The following is an 18,507-nucleotide window of genomic DNA, read 5'->3' on the forward strand; positions in this document are numbered from 1 at the left end:
AATTTTGAGATGTTTCATGTAAACTCCATTTTTAAAGATGATACGGTTTGGCCATATCGCAACCCAAGACACATCTTTAATTCCCACATGTTGTAGGAGGGACGTGGTGGAAGGTAATTGAATCATGGAGGCAGGTCTCTTCTGTGCTGGTCTCATGATAGTGAATAAGTCTCATGAAATCTGAAGGCTTTATAAGGCAGAGTTTTCCTGCACAAGCTCTCTCTCGTCTGCCACCAGGTGAGACATGCCTTTCACCTTCCACCATGATTGTGAGGTCTCCCCAGTCACACAAAACTGTAAGTCCAATAAACTGCTTTCTTTTCTAAATTGCCCAATCTCAGGTATGTCTTTATCAACAGCATAAAAACTGACTAATACACAAGATGATTATGAAGATAATATTTATAGAAACTATGCAAAATGAGATATAAAAAACAATTGAAGCACATCACTACACAATTAAAATGAAATTTAAGGCAATAAACCAACATATAAAAAACTACCACTGAGGAACACGTAAAACAATAACAATAAAAGTAGTAACTTCATTTTTAATAAATAATTTTAAATATAAATTAATTAAACTACTTAATAGAAACAAATGTAATCTCAGGACTTTGGGAGGTTAAGGCGGGCTGATCACTGGATCTCAGAAATTTGAGACTCGCCTCGGCAATGCGGCAAAACTCCATCTCAACCATAAATACAAAAAAACCAGCTGAGTGTGATGCTACACACTTGTAACCCAACTACCTGAGAGGCTGAAACGAGAGAATCTTCTGAGTTTGAGAGGTTGAGGCTGCTGTGAGCCATGATCACCACACTGCAAACCAGCCTGGTTGACAGAGTGGGACCTATCTCAAAAATAAATGAATAAACAAGTAAATAAATGAAATTATAAAAAGAAAAAATAAAATGCTTTAGTGGCTTAAGAAAAAGTAAACAATATGCCACCTACAAGGGACTCATTTTAGCATTGAGTTAAATAGGCTGAAAATTACATAGTGAAAAAAAACCTGTATTTTATGAAAATAGTAACTACAGTTAGGTATTAGACATGTTTTAAGTCAAGTGCTAACGTGAGACAAACATTGATAGTATATATTGGTAATATAGGTTGATTTATCACAAATATATAACTATTATATCTATCTATCTATGTATCTATGTATCTATCTATCTATCTATCTATCTATCTATCTATCTATCTATCTGTATGTGTATGTGTATCAGGGTTCCAAAATATATAAAGCAAATATTGACAAAAGTAAAGCAAGAAATACATAGCAAAATAATAATTGTAGACATCAAGACCCCATTTTCCATAATAGAAAATTCATATTAAACAAAAAATAAGAAAACAGAAAATCTAGGCAACGTTATAGACTGTATCAATTATTTTGCATATAGATGAATATCGGACAGTGGATAACTTATAAAGAAATAATATTTATTTGGCTCACAATTTAGCAGACTGTAGAAAAAGTGTGTGCCAGCATCTGCTTCTGGTGAGAGTGTCACCAAACTTAGAGTCATGGTTGAAGATGAAGAGTAACTGTACATATTACATGATGAGAGACAAAGCAAGTATGAGATGAAGGAGCCAGGTTCTTCTAATAAACCTGCTTTCATTTGAGTTAATGGAGTGCAAACATTTTGATTACTGAGAGGACGGTGCCAAGCTATTTATGAGGACTTTGCCCCCATGACCCAAACACCTCCCACCAGGTCTCACATCCAACATTAAAAATTACATTTAATCATAAGGTTTGGAGGACATGAACATCAAAACCATATTATAGACCAATTAGGTTTAACAGATGCGTACAAAACTTTCCAGTCAAAAGCAAGAGAATACATGATATTCTTATTTGCACCTGGTGTATTATGTTAGGACACATATTAAGTTTTACTAAATTTAAGAATGCCAGCTTGGTGGTGTAGCTCATGCCTATAATCCCAACACTTAGAGAGACCAAGGTGGGAGGATTACTTGGAGTCAGAAGTTTGAGGCCAGCCTGGGCAACATGGTGAGACTCTATTCCTACAATCAAAGAATTACTCAGACATGGTACTTCATGTTTGTAGTCCCAACTACATGAGACACTGAGGTGGAAAGATCACTTGAACCTGGTAGGCTGAGGCTGCAGTGAGCCAAAATCATGGCAGTACACTCTGGCCTGGGTGACAGAGTAAGATGCTGTCTCCTAACAAAAACCACAACAAACACAACAACAATAACAAATAAATTTAAGAAGACCAAAATTACACTTTGTGTTGTCTGATCAAAACTGAATTAAACTAGAAATTAAAAGTAAAATTTAAAAAAATCCAAAAATATATGAAAATAAAACATACTCTTCAACATATGTTTGCTCAGGAATCAAAAAAACATTAATTTTTCAAAATGTCAATACAACCTACAGTGGTAGAAACATTCAATATAATTTTTATGGCTGGGTGAATTGGCTCACGTCTGTAATCCTAGCACTTTGGGAGGCTGAGGCAGGTGGATTGCCTGAACTCAGGAATTCGAAACCAGCCTGGGCACCACAGTGAAACCCCATCTCTACTAAAAATACAAAAAAATTAGCTCGGCATGTAATCCCAGCTACACTGGAGGTTGAGAGAGAAGAATTGCTTGAACCTGGGCAGGCGGAGGTTGCAGTGAGCTGAGATCTCATCACTGCACTCCAGCCTGGGCGACAGAGCGAGACTCCATCTCAAAAAATAACAATAGCAATTTTTATATAAATCCAAATAGGAGTTTTTTAAGGAAATACTGTTTAAAATGTTAAAATTTTATTATGAACTACAGCCAAACACCCATAAAAAACAACAAAGAGACATTACATTTTCTGATTTTGAAACATACTAAAAGCAACAATAACAAAAACAACGTGGTACTGACACAAAGATGAAAGAACAGAATAGAGAGTCCAGAAATGAACCCTACTGTATAAGGCCAAATAATCTCCCACAAAACTGATATGAGCACACAACAGAAAAAAGATAATCTTTTCAAAAAATTATGTTGAAAGCTGAATATCCATACTGATAAAATGAAGGTCGATTATTGGCCTATATCATATGTGAAAAATCTTTTAATTAGACGTAGGAAGATTAACATTTTTTTTTTTGGAGACAGAGTCTCGCTCTGTTGCCCAGGCTGGAGTGCAGCCCAGGCTGGAGTGCAGTGGCGTGGTCTCAGCTCACTGCAACCTCTGCCTCCTGGGTTCAAGTGATTCTCCCGCCTCAACCTCCCGAGTTGCTGGGATTACATGCACACCACCACGCTTGGCTAATTTTTTTGTATTTTTAGTAGAGACGGGGTTTCACCATGTTGGCCAGGATTGTCTCGAACTCCTGTCTTATGATCTGCCCACCTCAGTCTCTCAAAGCGCTGGGATTACAGGCATGAGCCACCACGCCTGACTGGATAACTTCTTAATCTCTTTAAAATATATAGGGAAAACACGACATTAGTCTTGGCACCATTTTCTTAGATACAAAATTAAATGCATGAGCATCAAAGAAAAAAACAAAAAATTTAACTACACTACACTTCAACATTTCTGCACATATAAATATTTAAAAGAGGGATAATGCCTCCTAGAAAATGGGTGAAAATATTTACAAATTACATGTGATAGGAGTCAATATTCAAAAACTACAAACAACTTTTAAAACTGAACAATAGCTGGGTGCGGTGGCTCACACCTGTAATCCCAGCACATTGAAAGGCAGGGGCAGGCGGATCACGAGGTCAGGTGTTCCAGACCGTCCTGACCAACATGGTGAAACTCCGTCTCTACTAAAAATATAAAAATTAGCCAGGCGTGGTGGCACGCACCTGTTATTTCAGCTACTCATGAGGCTGAGGTGGGAGAATCGCTTGAATTCGGAAGGCGGGGGTTGCAGGGAGCGGAGATCTCACCATTGCACTTCAGCCTGGGCGACAGAGCAAGACTTCGTCTCCCAAAAAAAAAACTGAACAATAAAGTTGAATAACTTTATTTAGAAATAGACAAATTGAAATAAATTTTCATCAAAACATTTGAAAGGACACTCAAAACTAATTTCCAGAGAAATGCATAAACATCATAATGAAAAACAAAATCCCCTCACACTCATTTAAATTGCCAGTAACAATTTTTTGAAAACACCAAATCTGTTGATGACGCAATAAAAATGAAACCCTTGGCCGGGCGTGGTGGCTCAAGCCTGTAATCCCAGCACTTTGGGAGGCCGAGGTGGGAGAATTCCGAGGTCAGGAGTTTGAGACCAGCTTGACCAACATGGTGAAACCCTGTCTCTACTAAAAATACAAAAGTTGGGTTGATTGTCGGTGGAAAACAAGGATACACCCATTATTTTATAATATTATAAATGTACTTCAAATAATTAATAAATTATTAAATCCAGTGATTCCATTTATGTTTCTATATCTAAAATATCTAACATAGGACCTTGAAGACATATTTGATACAATGGAATATTATTCAGCCTTGAAAAAAAATCTTGTCACACTTAAAGATACACTCTGAGAATATTATGCCAACTGAAATAAACCATTAACGAAATGATAGATGTTATGATTTCACTTATACGAAATATATAAGATAGTCACACTTGTAAAAACAGAAAGTGGAAGGGTGTTTCTCAAGGGCTAAAGAGAGTACAAAATGGGTAAATGTTATTTAATGGATATTGAGTTTTAGTTTTACAAGATGTAAAATTTCAAGAAGTCTTTTGCATAACAATGTGAATATACATGACATGCCTGAAATAAAAATATATATATATATTTATATTTAAGACAGGGTCTTAATCTGTCACCCAAGTTTGAGTACAATGGGACAGTTATGGCTCACTGCAGCCTCACGCTCCCAGGGTCAAGTAATCCTGACCCTCAAACTCTCAAGTAGCTGGGACCACAGGTGCACACCACCATGCCTTGCTATTTCTTAGAAAAAAATATTTGTAGAGAGAGTGTCTCCATATTTGGTTGGTCTCAATCTTTTGAGCTCAAGCAATCCTCCTGTCGCGGCCTCTCAGATTCCTGGTTTTACAGATGTGAGCCACCACCATGCCTGGCCCTGACATGTACATTTAAATAGATTGAAGAAGCTAAATTATATGTTATGTGTTTTTAAAACAATAATTTTTTTAAAAACTGGCAACGATACAGGATTACAAATCTTTTTTAAAAATTACCTTCAAATCACAAAAGAATTATTCTCACACAAAGGAAATACATGTTCATCATTAAATACATGGTGAAAATAAGGCTATTTCCAAGGCTACTCCCTTAGACAAGACAAAACCAACATTGAAAATGAGCTAAGAGGCCAGGCAAAGTGGCTCATGCCTGTAATTCCAGCACTTTCAGAGGTCAAAGTGGGCATTTCGCCTGAGGTCAGGAGTTCGAGACCAGACTGAGCAACATGGAGAAATACCATCTCTACTAAAAAAGATATATACAAAATTCGCTGGGTGTGGTGACACATGCCTGTAATCCCAGCTACTCAGGAGACTGAGACAGGAGAATCACTTGAACCCGGGAGGCAGAGACTACGGTGAGTTGAGATCGTGCATTACACTCCTGCCTTGGCAACAAGAGTAAAACTTCCTCTCAAAGGAAAAAAAAAAAAAAAAAGAGCTAAGAAAGAATATATAAGGTATAACCAAAATTGGGGTCATATTTGTAGATATAAACACACACACATATATATAATTTGATTGTGATAGACATGGCTCATTTATCTTTTAATTAAACTCCGCATTAAATTAAAGTATACAGAACATAATATATAAGTAAAAGCAGTAGGCACAAAAAACTGACGTTAGGAAACTTACACTACATTACAAAAAATACTAATATAGAACTGCAACACAATAACAGAAATGTTTACTCATTACATCTAGTTGGCAACATTTATGTACATTAACAGATAATTTGTCTAGATAACTGCAGTGTTTGACTGTAACTGTGCATTCATGGAAGGCAGGCATTTAAAATTACTGGCATGTATTGTATGGCAATAAAATTTCAGAGAAAATGCAGTACAATCGTAAATAGGAGATGGTAATGAGAAACTTTTAATAGATTTAAGCATTTAAAAGAAACTAGTGTCCATTTTTATGTTTTAAACATATGCTATTTTTACACAAAATAAAACTACTGTAATCCAAGTTTAGAAGCAAAGAATAGCCTTACGTTGCTAAATTATATATATATTTAGCAGAATATGGTCAGAGCCTCATATATAAAACAAATATTTGGGGAATAAATTATGTTATTATTTAGATATAGGCTGACAAAAGTGGTTGAAAATTCTATAATTCCTTTTTGCCTGCCTGCATATTAATTATCTAATTTAATTCAGGAACAACATGCAAATTCTAGAATATTGCCCTAAATGTCAGAATGTAAAATTACAGACACATTTGAAGTAGAAAACAGAATGTAAAAATTTATATGGAGAGTGACATTAATAAGATAAAAAAATAAAAGGTGACCTATTTGCTTATCCCCTGACAGCAAGAAAATGTGTCACCCATTCCTCACAAAAATGCTTTTATGAGAGAACGAGGCATCATGGTTCACACCTGTAATGAAAACTATATGGTACATTACAGTTGAAGAATTGCTTGAGGTCAAAATATTAAGATTTGCCTGGATTATGTAGCAAGACCTCATCTAAAAGAAAAAGTGCCTTTAAGAGAGCTCTCAGATCCAGGAAAGGGGTTGTGAAACTCTGCTAAAGCCCAAGATTCAAGGTAATTCTGTTTAGAAGGCAGGCCCCCATTCGGGCTGCAAACTACATGCAAACTACTGTTTTTGGCTACAGACAAGAAAGTGCTCCACCTAACTTGGTTCCACGGAGAATTTTAAACTTAATTCTGTAACCAGCCCAAACTCTTCACAGCCACAGTCTTGGGGGCCAGCAGTGGGGAGCAGGGCAGGGGGGCTGCCCTCCCAGAGGCCTGGAGGAAAACCTCCATTTATAGCCATGATGGCAGGCCTCAGACCTTGACCTTCACTGTGGTCCCTGAAGCAGTTTCATGCCTCCAGTTCCAGCTCCCCTAGCCACAGTTCATGGCCAGTTCTGCCTATGCAGAAATCCAAAGTGACCTGGGAAAATCCTCTCTTGTACTGGGTGAAAGCCATGCTCATCCACATCCTGATATAAAAAACACCATACACAGACCTGACTGCAGAAACCTGCCCTTGGGTCTGCCCAGCAGAGCAAAGTCCTGAAGGATATTCACTCTGTCTAAAATTTAAATGAGAATTACAACTATCCAAACCCAATTTAAGCAGACAACTAAAAGTGAACTCTTGTGCAAACCCAGCAGACTTAAAACCAAGCTACAACCCCTCTTCACTACAAGCCCAGAGGGCATTCTATCACCCTGGGGGTACAACAAAAACAGATTTTTAGTTTCTGAAACCAGTTTATAAAATCCTGAAGAGGTGTTTGCTCCTTCAAATTTACAGACACCAATGCAAAACTATTGTTTCTTGCTGTCAGTGCTTCTATTTTAACATAGCACTGAAAGTATGTGAAAGAAATAGTCAAAAGGAAAATTTAATCACTGAAATTGAAAACCAGTAAGTAAAACGTTGCTGTTTGTAATTATGTAATCTTATATATAAAAAAGTACATTAAAATTTGTTTAAACTAATGAATACACTCAGTTGATTAGCAAAATATGAAATTAACATACAATTATGTTATCATTCCATACACTTAAAACCATCTCTGATAAAATAGAGGAAAAACATTCTTATTTACAATAGCAATAAAATAATCAATTTTAGAGCAAATATAACCAAGGAGCTCATAAGTCTTTTAAGTGAAAGATGTATCAATAAAAAAAATTAGAGAGGACACAAATAAATTTAAAACTATTTTATTTCTATTGAAAGAATAAGGATTGTGAAACTGCCATATTATCTAAGGTGATCTCTAGATTCAATAAACTCTGTATCAAAATTCCAGTTTTTTTTCCACAGTAATGAAAAATATAATCCTAAAATGTACATGAAACTACAATAAATTTTGAATAGCCAAAGCAATCTTGAGGAAAAATAACAAAGCAAAGGACATTATACTTTATAATTTTAAACTATACATATATATATAGAGAGAGAGAGAGTCTTGCTCTGTCACCCAGGCTAGAGTGCAGTGGCACGATCTCGGCTCACTGCAACCTCCGCCTCCCAGGTTCAAGCGATTCTCCTGCCTCTGCCTCCAGAGTAGCTGGGACTACAGGCGCCCACCAGGCGCCCAGCTAATTTTTTTTATTTTTAGTATAGATGAGCTTTCACCATGTTGGCCAGGCTGGTCTCAAATTCGTGACCTCGTGATTCACCTGCCTTGGCCTCCCAAAATGCTGGGATTACAGGTGTGAGCCACCACACCCAGCCCAAACTATATTTCAAGACTATAGTAATGAAAACAGGATGCCCGTTGCAGCCAATGGAAACCGGACACAGCAGTAAAGTGAACATGTCAGGTTATAAATGACCCTGTCTCCTTTGTTCAGTGTACTCTCGTGGCAAAACTGCTGGCGAGTGTACCCTTTCTGCAGGAAGTAAAATTGGTCATATTAAATAAACAAAAAAAAAAAAGAAAGAAAAAAACAGGATGAAATGAGCAGAAAAACAAACAAACAAACAAAAAACCCAATGAAACAGAAACCACTACTCTCATGCAAAAAGAGAATTTAAAAAATAGTTTAGGCCAGGCACGGTGGCTCCCGCCTGTAATCCCAGCATTTTGGGAGGCTGAGGTGAGTGGATCACCTGAGGTCAAGAGTTTGAGAGCAGCCTGGCCAACATGATGAAACTCCGTCTCTACTAGAAATACGAAAAATTAGCCAGGTGTGGTGGCGTGCACCTGCAACCCCAGCTACTCAGGAGCCTGAGGCAGGAGAATCACTCGAACCCGGGAAGCAGAGGTTGCACTGCGCCGAGATCATGCCATTGCACTCCAGCTTGGGCCACAAAAGCAAAACTCCATTTAAAAAAAAAAAAAAAAATTAACATAGAGTGTCTCAAAATTACGCAGATATCTATCTGTCCACAAAAACAAGAAAAAGTCAGATTGCACGTTCTTTTATATGCCATGAACAGTACTTTGGCTGTCACTGTAAACGTTAAGGAAGATCACTGAAGGGAAAGTAGAATTCTTTGAGATTTTATAAGCATAAGCAGAAGATGCCCCTATGTGAGAGTATAATTTTTTTTTAATTTCAGGCTTCCCAGAAACTTATTTCCTTTGGAACGCAGCTTTCCAAATCACTTTAAAGACTGGCTTTCTTCTTGACGTTAGACCTCTCATCCATGTCATCTGTTGTATTTACTCTCACCTACCTGGGGGTTCATCCACCATCTCATGGCGCTTCATATTCCAGGGCTCTTTGTCTTTCTCCAGACAGATGATAAGGTCTGGCTTAGAGACAGCAACACCTGTTTTATTAAAAATAATTAACATGAATCTTGCTCATATTCTCCAATTACCAAGTAATGTGCAAAGTAAAAGGGATATAATAGAATATTCTAATAAATTTATATCATATACTAATTTATAACAGACATTTTTAAATATTTAGAGAATATTTTAATTGTGTAGGTTCTTAATTTCACTGCCTGGTACTACTGAATCAAAAATTGGTAATGGCGCTGAGATTTTAAGCTGTGAATAACAATATTTTATGCCACTAAGCTTCTGAAATTACCACTAATCTAAAGTGAAGAGCACAGATCAGCACAGGAATGAGGAAAGTTCAGGTTAAGATGAAACATCTTGAAGAAATTTTTTCTAAACAGACAAATCCCCAGGATTTTCTTGAAAACAGAAATATGAAAGCATAAATTACCAGAAAACACTACGAAAGAAAAATAAAAGCTTTAGTTTATATTAAAAATTTTGTATTAAAGTTATCCTCACCCAGGAAAGCCAGGTTTCTGTAGTTCTCTAACATCACATTCCTATATAAATTCTTCTGTGCAGTGTCCAGGCACTGCCACTCCTCCAGAGAGAATTCTATGGCCACATCCCTAAATGTCAACAGTCCCTGGAAAACACACACAAACACAAATATTTACAAAGTGGCTATGGGCAGAATTTTTCATTTGACTCAAGGTAAAATCAGAAAGTGAACAGAACTGATTCTAACTTATAAGAGGGACTGAAATTATCCAATAAAATAATTGTCAAAACACAAACGTTTTCTAATGTATTCTCTAACTCTGAGAGAGTGGCATAATATCCACATCAGTGTATATATGATACTTGTCTGAATGATAAAGTGTAAAAATGTACTAACATGTACATTTTTGAGTGCTGTATTTACATAATACAGAATGAGCTGTGTATATTTTTCAGATGAAAAAGACATAGCTGTTTATATTTTTCAGACAAAATAAACATGTTGAGTTAGAAGGTACCACTCAAATTTAAATGTGTACAATAAACTGGATATCTCGTTAATGCAGATTATTTTTTCAGGAGATCTGAAATAAAGTCTGAGTTACTGAATCCCTATCAAGCTCACTAGTAATGCAAATGTTTTGACCCCAAAAGACTATTTTGTCAAATATCCAATAAGTGGAAGAGTCTGTTTTTTTTCAGTTTTTCTGGTCTGTAAACAAAGATGAGAGCTTTCATTTACCAACAAAAGATAATGCAAAGAATACCTAAAAAAACCGGCAGCTGCCAATTAAATGTGATGGTTTATGCACATCGGCTGCATAAAGATACTTAATGATGAAGAGAAAAATAACTCCATACGGAAAAAATCTGTGAGAGCTTATTAAGTGAGTTATTAACATCAACTGCACCAGGACAAGTTTCTATAGTGTGCTGATGCACCCAGGACACAGCATCACTACTGAGATATTGCCCCCACGAAAGTAAATTACAGTCTGAATTTAACCATAAGAAAATATCATTTTTATGGAAAGTCCAAGATACAGATATCTTCCATGTTCTACAATTTTTAATAGTGATTTTAAGTAGTCTTTCTTTAGCACCCTAATAAGCAGGTATCTCCTGATAGTTTTTTCATAACTTCCTGGGTAATAAATGCCATCCTGTTTAAATGAGCATTTTCTTAATCGTGTAATGAATGCATAGATGTTGAATACTGTAAGAAATTCTTCTTCAAAAGTTTAGCTTACTTAAGTTTCTTTGCCCTTTTTTTCCTTGCTTTCAAGACGAGACGACTTCTTTACTCTCTGCGTTCCCCCTTCCCTGGTAAACAACCTTTTCCCCAGTTCTTATCTATGGAGTTCACATCCCCCATCTGCTACACACTCTGTGAATTACTCCTCCCATCGCAAGGGCTACTTCCGCTGAAACTGATCTTCCTGCCTTCCCACCGATATAACCGTATTCCTGCACTTTCAAGTTAGCCAACTGGGTTTAGCCAATCGGATGGTGCTGTCCAACTCCAGCCAACGGAGGCAGGACACAGTAAGAAAGACAAGCTGCTTTAGAGGTAATAAAACTCCCCTACTTTGCTTTGTTCCTCATGGCAACCAGACCTATGACTTACAAGGGGCACCCTCCTGCAGCTTAAGCTTTAATTTCCATGTTAGAGTTATTAATTTCGTTTTTGAAACTAAAACTGTTAGAAAAACTCAGCAAAAGTACTCAAGCACAGTGTTCATATAACCAAAGAACATTTTAAGGTGCTTACATTTTATACCTCAGTAAGAAGAGCAAAAGTATGTATTCCTTTCAGGCAGTAAATGTATTATTATTTGTATTAAAAATCATGTAGTAAACAAAAAAAGGATGTAGAACAAAGATATTCACTGTCAAAATTTTATCCTGCTAAGAAAAGGAACTGAAGTTTTCAGTAATACACGTAACTCACCAATTATCTACCACATTTTTTTGGGAAATGTATTCATTGTCTACAGCGAAACTGAAGAGAGATTTTTCTTTTTTTCCTTGAGCTACCATTCTAAAAGTGAGATGGAATTCTGTATTAAATCACTCAGCCATAAAAACGCATGCTTGAGAAAATTTCTAAACTCACTGAGAAAGATAAAGTAACAGTTTTCAACAAATAAATTATGAAATTTTTTTGAAACTCACCTTTTATGCCCTTTGTAAATATTTTCTTACCTTTCCAGCTCTATTAATAAAATGCAATATACAGTTAAAAAACTGAGGTCAGCTGAGCACAGTGGCTCATGCCTGTAATCACAGCACTTCAGGAGGCCAAGGAAGGTGAGTCACTTGAGGCCAGAAGTTTGACACCAGCCTGGCTAGCGTGGTGAAACTCCATCTCTACTAAAAATAGAAAAACTAGCTGGATATGGTGGTCCACACCTGTAATCTCAGCTACTTGGGAGACTGAAGCATGAGAATCACCCGAAGTGGGGATGTGGAGGTTGCAGTGAGCAGAGGTGGCACCACTTTGCTCCAGCCTGGGTGACAGAGGGAAACTCTGCCTTAAAAAAATACATAAACCTTAGGTCAAAATAAGTGAACAAATCCTTTCAAGGCACGTCTTACCCGTGTGTCAAGTCAGGCCATTCGATTAGTTTATTGTCCCATCCCATCCTTCTCACTTATGTGCTCAATAACCCCTCTCAGGAGACTCTGAACTATGCCCCAGTGAATGCCTCAGGCGCATTTTACACCGCAAGTTCTTACACCACCACGATGGAGTCAGTTTTTTGGTTTTTGGTGGTTTTTTGGTCTTTTGGAATGCTGATTTTTTTTCTAGAAATTTTTTACTATTTTTCTGACCCCTAAAGGAATCCAGGACGCAGAAATTATTTTTCTCCTCAATGCTTGTATCTATTGGCTGACCAGCAATGTGTCTCCAAGAAATGAAAGTTGGGTTGGGTGAAGACAATATTAATGTCTCAAGGAATTAAGGTTTTTTAAAAAAACAAAAGTGCACCAGGAAATGCCTCTTAGCCCCAAGGCATCCATCTGCACACTTGAGAAGCTACACTCAATACCTCAGGTTGTCCTATGAGAGAATATGACCCAGTAGCTGATATTCACTAGACACTCTAGCAGACATAGCCACAGTGGGTATCATTGTTTATCACCATGCAGTACTGAAACCCAGATCCAAGCAAAAACTGAAGGGTGACTGAAGACATATCACCCTATAAACTTTCCAAAAAAAAAAAAATCTTGGGCCGGGCGCGGTGGCTCAAGCCTGTAATCCCAGCACTTTGGGAGGCCGAGGCGGGCGGATCACAAGGTCAGGAGATCGAGACCACAGTGAAACCCCGTCTCTACTAAAAATACAAAAAATTAGCCGGGCGCGGTGGCGGGCGCCTGTAGTCCCAGCTACTCAGGAGGCTGAGGCAGGAGAATGGCGGGAACCCGGGAGGCGGAGCTTGCAGTGAGCCGAGAGCGCGCCACTGCACTCCAGCCTGGGCAACAGCGTGAGACTCCGTCTCAAAAAAAAAAAAAAAAAAAAAAAAAAAAATCTTGACCCAAAAATATCCTGATAAGATATATGTGACTAGGGAAAATAAAAGAAAAAAATACACAGAGATAGTTTACAATAGTGTCAGATTATTCTTTGCTTTATTTTCATAGGAAATATTTACCAAAAAAAATAAAATAAAATCTCTTTAAATGTGCCATCAAATGCTTTGTCAAAAAATAATTAATTCACCAGGCACGGTAGCTCACATGGATAATCCCAGCTCTTTGGGAGGCTGAGGAGGGTGGATCACTTGAAGCCAGAAGTTTGAGACCAGCCTGGCCAGCATAGTGAAACCCCGTCTCTACTAAAAATACAAAAATTAGCCAGGCATGGTGCCAGGCATCTATAATTCCAGCTACTTGGGAGACTGAGACAAGAGAACCATTCGAGCCCAGGAGGCGGAGGCTGCAGTGAGCCTAGATCATGCCACTGCACTCCAGCCTGGGTAACAGAGTAAGGCTCTGTCTCAAATATTTAAAAAAAAAAAAAAAAAAAAAAAAAAAAAAAAAAAAATTATTCATTAAAATAGGTATCAATATGTACACTAAAGGACAAATAGTTGATAAAGTTATTTAGGGAGGAGAAACTGGCATTTGGCAATGTCACGAAACTGAAAATTTAGTATCTTACTGCAAGCCAGTCAGGCTGGAGGAATAGGGGATGAGGGGCAGACTTGAGGCCCTGCTTGGGACACTAGTGAAAAATTCAGGGAAAAATCAGTCCCCTGTGGAGTGTGAAAATCATTAATTGGCAGGAAATTAGATTTAGGTGGCTCTATTTCCTGGATTTCTACTTCTAAAAAAAAAAAATCTAAACTGAAGAGCATTTTTTGATAAATTACTACATTGGCAGAAACAAAATCCAGGCTTAACCAACTATAAACTGCCAATTAAGCTCTGATTACACAACCAGGATATTTCCACCTTGATTGTAAAAATTAAGAAACTAGGACGGGCACAGTGGCTCATGCCTGTAATCCCAAAACTTTGGAAGGCCAAGGTGGGTGGATCACCTGAGGTCAGGAGTTCGAGACCAGCCTGACCAACACGGTGAAACCCCCCCCATCTCTGCTAAAAAAAAAAAAAAAAAAAAATTGCCAAATGTGGTGGCGGGCCCCTGTAGTCCCAACTACTAGGGAGGCTGAGGCAGAAAAATCTCTTGAACCCGAGGAGCGGAGGTTGCAGTGAGCCGAGATCACACAACTGCACTTCGGCCTGGGCAACAGAGAGAGAAAACAAAACAACAACAACAACAAAACAACAACAAAATCTACATAACTGTACCTAGCCAATTATGGAATTTGGTTTTCTTTATCATGAAACTTTTAAAAGCCTTTCCTTCCATGGATTACAAATTACAAACCACAGCAAGGTGCTCTAAAATTTTTGAATCACACTTTGATTAAATTATTTAATGTTTTTGCAGTGACGCTCATAAATTTTTAATAGGAAAAAAATGGCCTGAAAACCCCGCGGATCAAAGCTCTTCCCATTGATGAACCCGCACCCCGAGTCAGGATTCTGCCCTGACCTTTCTCCCGTGGTCCCTGCACAATCTGAGAGAGACGCGGGGCTACTGGTGCAGAGCTGCGCAGAGAGGGCTCCAGGACAGGGCACAGTCACTGCGCAGGGAAGAGACAGGACGCCCAGAGCCCGGCTGTCAGCGCCGCCGCCATCTCATGGCTGAAGGGGGCGGAGGCCGAGCTGAAGGAGAACTCGGGGCGCAGATTGTAAAGCTGATTGCGGGGAGGCCTGAGTCCCGCCACAGCCGCTTCCCAATGGTTCCAGCCAGCCCCGTTCCCTCTCTCGGGATGTCAGACCCGGCACTCTCACCATTTCTAGGCTTCCAGGGGGCAGGTCACAGGGCCACAGAGGCTGCGCCCCTAAAACCAGAAGACACAAAGCAGTGAGGACAAGACCTGAAGCTCCCGCTTCAGTTAGAGACAAAGGCCCCGCCAAATCCCGGAAGCCGCCCTGTTCGCTCCAGCTGTATGCCTGATTGGACAGTTCCCAGGACAGCGTCTCTGTTTGGATAACGTTTAAGACCCCGCCTTCTAAGGCCCCGAGTGACAGAAGATGTCATCAGACGTTGAGCTGAATGAAGAAAGATTGACAGCCTAAGCTCCAGCCTTTTCGGGCGGGGCTTCCTCCCTGAGCTTAACCAGGCCCATCACAGAGCACGGAAAAATTCTGTCTCTTCTTTGCTGTCTCTTTTTTTCAATGTATTGAATGTGTGAATAATTTTTTTTTTTTTTTTTTTTTTTTTTTTTTTTGAGACAAAGTTTCGCTCTTGTTGCCCAGGCTGGAGTGCAATGGGACGATCTCGGCTCACTGCAACCTTCGCCTTCAGGGATCAAGCGATTCTTCTGCCTCAGCCTCCAGAGTAGCTGGGACTACAGGTGCATACCATGACACCCGACTGATTTTTGTTTTTGTGGTAGAGATGGGGTTTCACCACGTTAACCAGGCTGGTTTTGAACTTCTGACCTCAGGAGATCCACCCGCCTTGACCTCTCAAAATGCTGGGATTACAGGCGTGAGCCACCACGCCTGGCCAACTCGATATTATTCTTAAAGCAAAATTAGGAATGCCTTTATTCCCCAGATGTTGGAATATCTGGGCATTCCTCCATCTGGTTCTGCTTAGTCAACATTATTAATTCGTTTCTTTAACCATAAACATCTAGAGGCTAAGAATGCCTAGTTTGCTGAGAATGCAGCCCAGCAAGTCTCAGCGTCATTTTCCTAGCTCTCTCTCAAAATGGAGTCGCTCTGGTTCAAATGATTCTGACATATTTTTCCCCTTCTTTTACAAGCGGACCCTTAATCCTAAGTGTTGCAGAGAGATTAAGATTCGTCTTCTGTAACTTTTTCAGGCTGATTAGGGGCGGTAATATTCCTGCCTAACCATCGGGCTCTCTTGCATTCAGGATAGAGAGAAACTCAGTCAGACAGTGTTGGTATGGTGAAGGTCGTTCATAACTTTGAGTTCCAAAAAAAGGTGATATCTGGAAGACTACTAAGTGTCCAATTTAAGAAAGCATTTAGTGAGCTTGTCTTGCATTCCTACACTAAGAGTACAACCACAATATATTCCAGAACAGCAAAATAAAATTAGTAAAATTATTCCAAGTAAACTAAACAGGAAGGCCTTTCAAGAAGTGGGCAGTTGTTGGAACCAAACTGGTATATGGTTGACAGCACCTAAATGGCAGAGATATATGAGTGCCTAAAACTTTTATGACCTGGGTAATGTTATGTAAATAGTCTGGAGCATACACAAAACATTTGGTTTTGATCAAAGCACAGGTTTCCTTTGGGTCTCTGTTAAAATATCTACATACCCAACAGTTTGTTTGATTATGCAGAGAGGATGAAGTCTGTGCCAACTCAGTAAATAAGTTACTCTCTGCATGATTCCAACTAATACCCAAGAGTAGAATGCCAATCCATATCTTTATGTTACCCATCCCTTTCATTTCTTCTGAACAAGAGTTGGAGGTCACTGGCTCATGGGGATAAACAGGATCAGTCTCTTGTGTTAAGCTGGCCTGTAGGACTTCATAAAAGGCAGGTTTAATTCGAATTAAGTGGACCCAGCTATTTATTCCCAGAATTTTAACTGCAGTTGGGGTACTATAGAGAACTTGATAGGGTCCCTTCCACTTTGGGGAAAGTTGATCTGCTGGGGATCCTTCTTTCCAAGTTTTTAATAGGACCCAATTTCCTGGCTGGGTTGTAACAAGATTATATTCCTTAGTTGGGGAAGGGAGTCTTTGATTTCCATATTCAGAGTGTGTTTTGTACTTGTCACATAATTCTATAGCTTGAAAGTATATGTGTCTACTAGAAGGTATGTAGCTAAAAAAGGCCTTCCATACATTATTTCAAAAGAGCTGAGCTGCAGATTTCCCTTAGAGGCCACTGGAATCTGTAGTAAGGCTACAGATAGTAAACACAGCCAGGTCTTTGATGTTTCCTGGCATAGCATAGCAAGAGTCCTTTTTTGAGTTTGATTAGCAATTTTTACTTTCACTGAAGACTGTGGCCTTCACACTGAGTGAAAGCAGTACTAAATTTCTAGGGCTCAAGATATGTTTTGTGTATTTGTCACTGTGAAAGATATATCAGCCATTATCTTTATGTAAACTCTTCAACAGCCCAAATATAGGAATTATTTCTTTTCTTTCTCTCTCTCTCTGTCTCTCTTTTTCTTTCTTTCTGGCAAAGGAGTTTCACTCTTGTCGTCCAGGCTGGAGTGAAGTGACATGCTCTAAGCTCAGGGCAACCTCTGCCTCTCAGGTTCAAGCGATTCTCCTGCTTCGGCCTCCCAAGTAGCTGGGATTAGACATGCCCACCAGCACACCTGGCTAATTTTTTGTATTTTTAGTAGAGATGGGGGTTTCATCATGTTAGCCAGGCTGGTCTTCAACTCCTGACCTCAGGTGATCCACCCAACTCGGTCTCCCAAAGTGCAGGGATTACAGGCATGAGCCACCTCACCCAGGGGCGTAATTATTTCTTTTAGTAGGAGTTTGGGAATCTCAATTGCCTTTTCAGATTGGTTAGGAAAAGCCTCAATCCAAACAGTAAAAGTGTCAATGAATACTAATAAATATTTAAACCCTTTACATGGGGGCATCTAAGTATAGTCTATTTGCCAATCTTCACCAGGGTATGTTCTTCTATGCTGAACAGGCCTTACTAAAGGAGGAGATAAACATTGGTCATTTGGGTGATTTCAGGCACGTGGTTCACAGGCTCGAGTAACCTGGTTTACTGCTTTAAGTAATCCTTTTTCTATAAAAAGCCACGACATTATTTGAAACAGGAAATCTCTTCCCAAATGGGTAGAGTCATGCAAATGTTTAACTATTTTTCATTGATTAGCACCTCATGTCAACAGTTTATCAGGAGTGTCTGGGAAAATGCCTGCTATTTCAATAAGCCTCCCATTGTCATCCACTGGTGTGCTTTAGCTTCTATGACTCCTTGTACTTGGTGTGGTTTAAACTTCCAGGTGTTA

The 18,507-nt window shown here is 38.9% G+C and overlaps 1 protein-coding gene across 1 annotated transcript in view; it reads right to left on the reverse strand.

Moving 5' to 3' along the window:
* The window catches only part of LOC105494263 (zinc finger protein 726), a 37,766-nt gene extending 21,092 nt beyond the window's left edge, over positions 1 to 16,674 (reverse strand). The window contains 3 exon segments of the mRNA XM_024796689.2: positions 9,386 to 9,481; positions 9,963 to 10,089; positions 15,315 to 16,674. Coding sequence (XP_024652457.2) covers positions 9,386 to 9,481; positions 9,963 to 10,089; positions 15,315 to 15,317 — 226 coding nt within the window. The 5' untranslated portion in view covers positions 15,318 to 16,674.
* Positions 16,675 to 18,507: the final 1,833 nt, after the last annotated feature.

Source organism: Macaca nemestrina, chromosome 20, assembly GCF_043159975.1.
Source record: "Macaca nemestrina isolate mMacNem1 chromosome 20, mMacNem.hap1, whole genome shotgun sequence".
Lineage (NCBI taxonomy): Eukaryota > Metazoa > Chordata > Mammalia > Primates > Cercopithecidae > Macaca > Macaca nemestrina.